The sequence below is a fragment of the Pundamilia nyererei genome, unplaced genomic scaffold, assembly GCF_000239375.1.
Source record: "Pundamilia nyererei isolate P.nyererei 1_Seehausen unplaced genomic scaffold, PunNye1.0 scaffold00307, whole genome shotgun sequence".
In the NCBI taxonomy this organism is placed as follows: domain Eukaryota; kingdom Metazoa; phylum Chordata; class Actinopteri; order Cichliformes; family Cichlidae; genus Pundamilia; species Pundamilia nyererei.
This window is the reverse complement of record NW_005187708.1, coordinates 458801-460504: the sequence shown is the minus strand read 5'-3', so window position 1 is coordinate 460504 and position 1704 is coordinate 458801. Positions and strand designations below refer to the sequence as shown.

Sequence of the window (1704 nt, the reverse complement as noted above, 5' to 3'; positions counted from 1 at the left end):
GCCAGCACTTCCAGCTCCACGTTGTTTTATGGTTTTGATGGTTTTATGTCTTAGTTCGAGTTTTCTCTGCTGGTTCCAGCGTGAGCCGAAGGATTCAGGCTTCTTGCCTAAATTAGGCTTGAAACAACAATAATGAAACCAAGACCAGAAGCAGGACGCAGCGAACTGCCAATTCATCTAAATCAGTGCTGACGGAGGCGAGAGGCCCAACGCGCCGCCTCCTCGGGCTTTGTGTGTGTTTTATTTACAGGCGAGACTCACAGCCAATCAGCAGCAGGCATGAATCGAAGTGAGAGAGCAGGTTAATGATGGTAGAAACAACAATCTGATGGTAAACGTGTCGCTGTGTGCATAACTGTCCAGGAAGCTGTCTGTGTGAGGTTCTTCTGTCCTGTAAATGATCCAGTTAATTAGAAGTCGTAAGAGTCACATGACATCGCTCAACAATAACGACCTCGGTAGATTCCTTCGGGTTCTGACTTCCTGAAACTCTGCGCCGAGCCGACGCTCTCGCTGCCGTGCTGCAGTCACGCACTGACCTTTATTTAAAGCTGATTCACCAACAAGTAAACCAGCAGAAATGTGACCATCCAACAGAGTTGCAGTCAAAGTCCTGAATCTTCTCCACGTCCAGCTGCAGCGATGTTACGCTGTTTGCATGTCTGTGATCGATCGGTGTTATTGGACGATGATCTGCATTAAAATGATGTTTAGTTGAAGCCTCGAATTTAAAGCAAAGCTCTGAATGAAGCCTTCGGGTCATGATTTGAGGCGACTTTCTATTTACTACTTTCAGCTTAATCATTTTATCAGATTTGCTTTGGTCTGAATGTGACTGTCAGCAGCAGACATGTAGTAAATCTGTCCTTAATGCTTCCCTCTGAGCCGAGCCTGATACTCTGACCTTTATACTTATCCGCTGGGGAGAGGCCTCTTTAACTCGTTTATACTCCTTTAAAACCTGCCCGCAGTCTTAAACGCATGCATGTTTGGATTTTTAAAGTATTATTTCCCTCTCCCGGTGCGTGCCTGCTGCCAGTGCAGCTCAGCGTTTCAGCACAGAGGGATTATTTGTGCCCGTCTGACGGTTTGAAGCGGCCCTCTGCTGCCATCTCGTCTCAGATCAGTCCTCGTTAGTCGCTGAGCCTCGGCTCTGTCGTATCCCCGGCTCACCTCTCTCGCTGCTTCCTCCTGTTGTACAGACGCACAGCGAGCGCTGCAGCTGCTGGAGCAGTACCGGGCCAAGCTGAACCACACCGAGGACCGGCAGCTCCGACACTCCATCCAGAGGGTCATCGACATCTTCCAGAGCAATCTCTTCCAGGCTCTCATAGGTACGGTCGCCTCTCTGACCACAGAACACCTCACACACGGTTACCACACATCCTGGAAACAGGACGTCTCTAGTCCTGGAACATAACCCTGGAAAATAAGGACCTGGCCTGATAAAGGTTTCACATCACAAGAAGCAGTCTTTGTACTTCAGCAGTTTGTCACAATCTTGACATGAGAACACTGAGCTTATCTGTAGGTGACACAACCACAGAGTTATTTAACCCTTTAAGCCCATCGAAGCGCGCACGCTCCCATTTGTGTACACAGCACATAAGCTAGCGCAATCATTTTTATTTTGCATATGAAACCGGAGGAGTTGTACTTGCATAACATGCATTCAACTTGTCCCAGGTCGCAGTTTCCTTTTAC

General features: G+C 48.2%; 1 protein-coding gene across 7 annotated transcripts in view; it reads left to right on the top strand.

Annotated features, from left to right (window-relative positions):
* LOC102215717 (disks large homolog 1-like) overlaps positions 1-1704 on the top strand; it is a 93688-nt gene that overhangs the window by 2616 nt on the left and 89368 nt on the right. For all 7 annotated transcript variants that reach the window (XM_005751355.1, XM_005751354.1, XM_013915466.1 and 4 more), the window contains exon 2: positions 1203-1334. In XM_005751355.1, coding sequence (XP_005751412.1) covers positions 1203-1334 — 132 coding nt within the window. The remainder of the gene's footprint in view (positions 1-1202; positions 1335-1704) is intronic.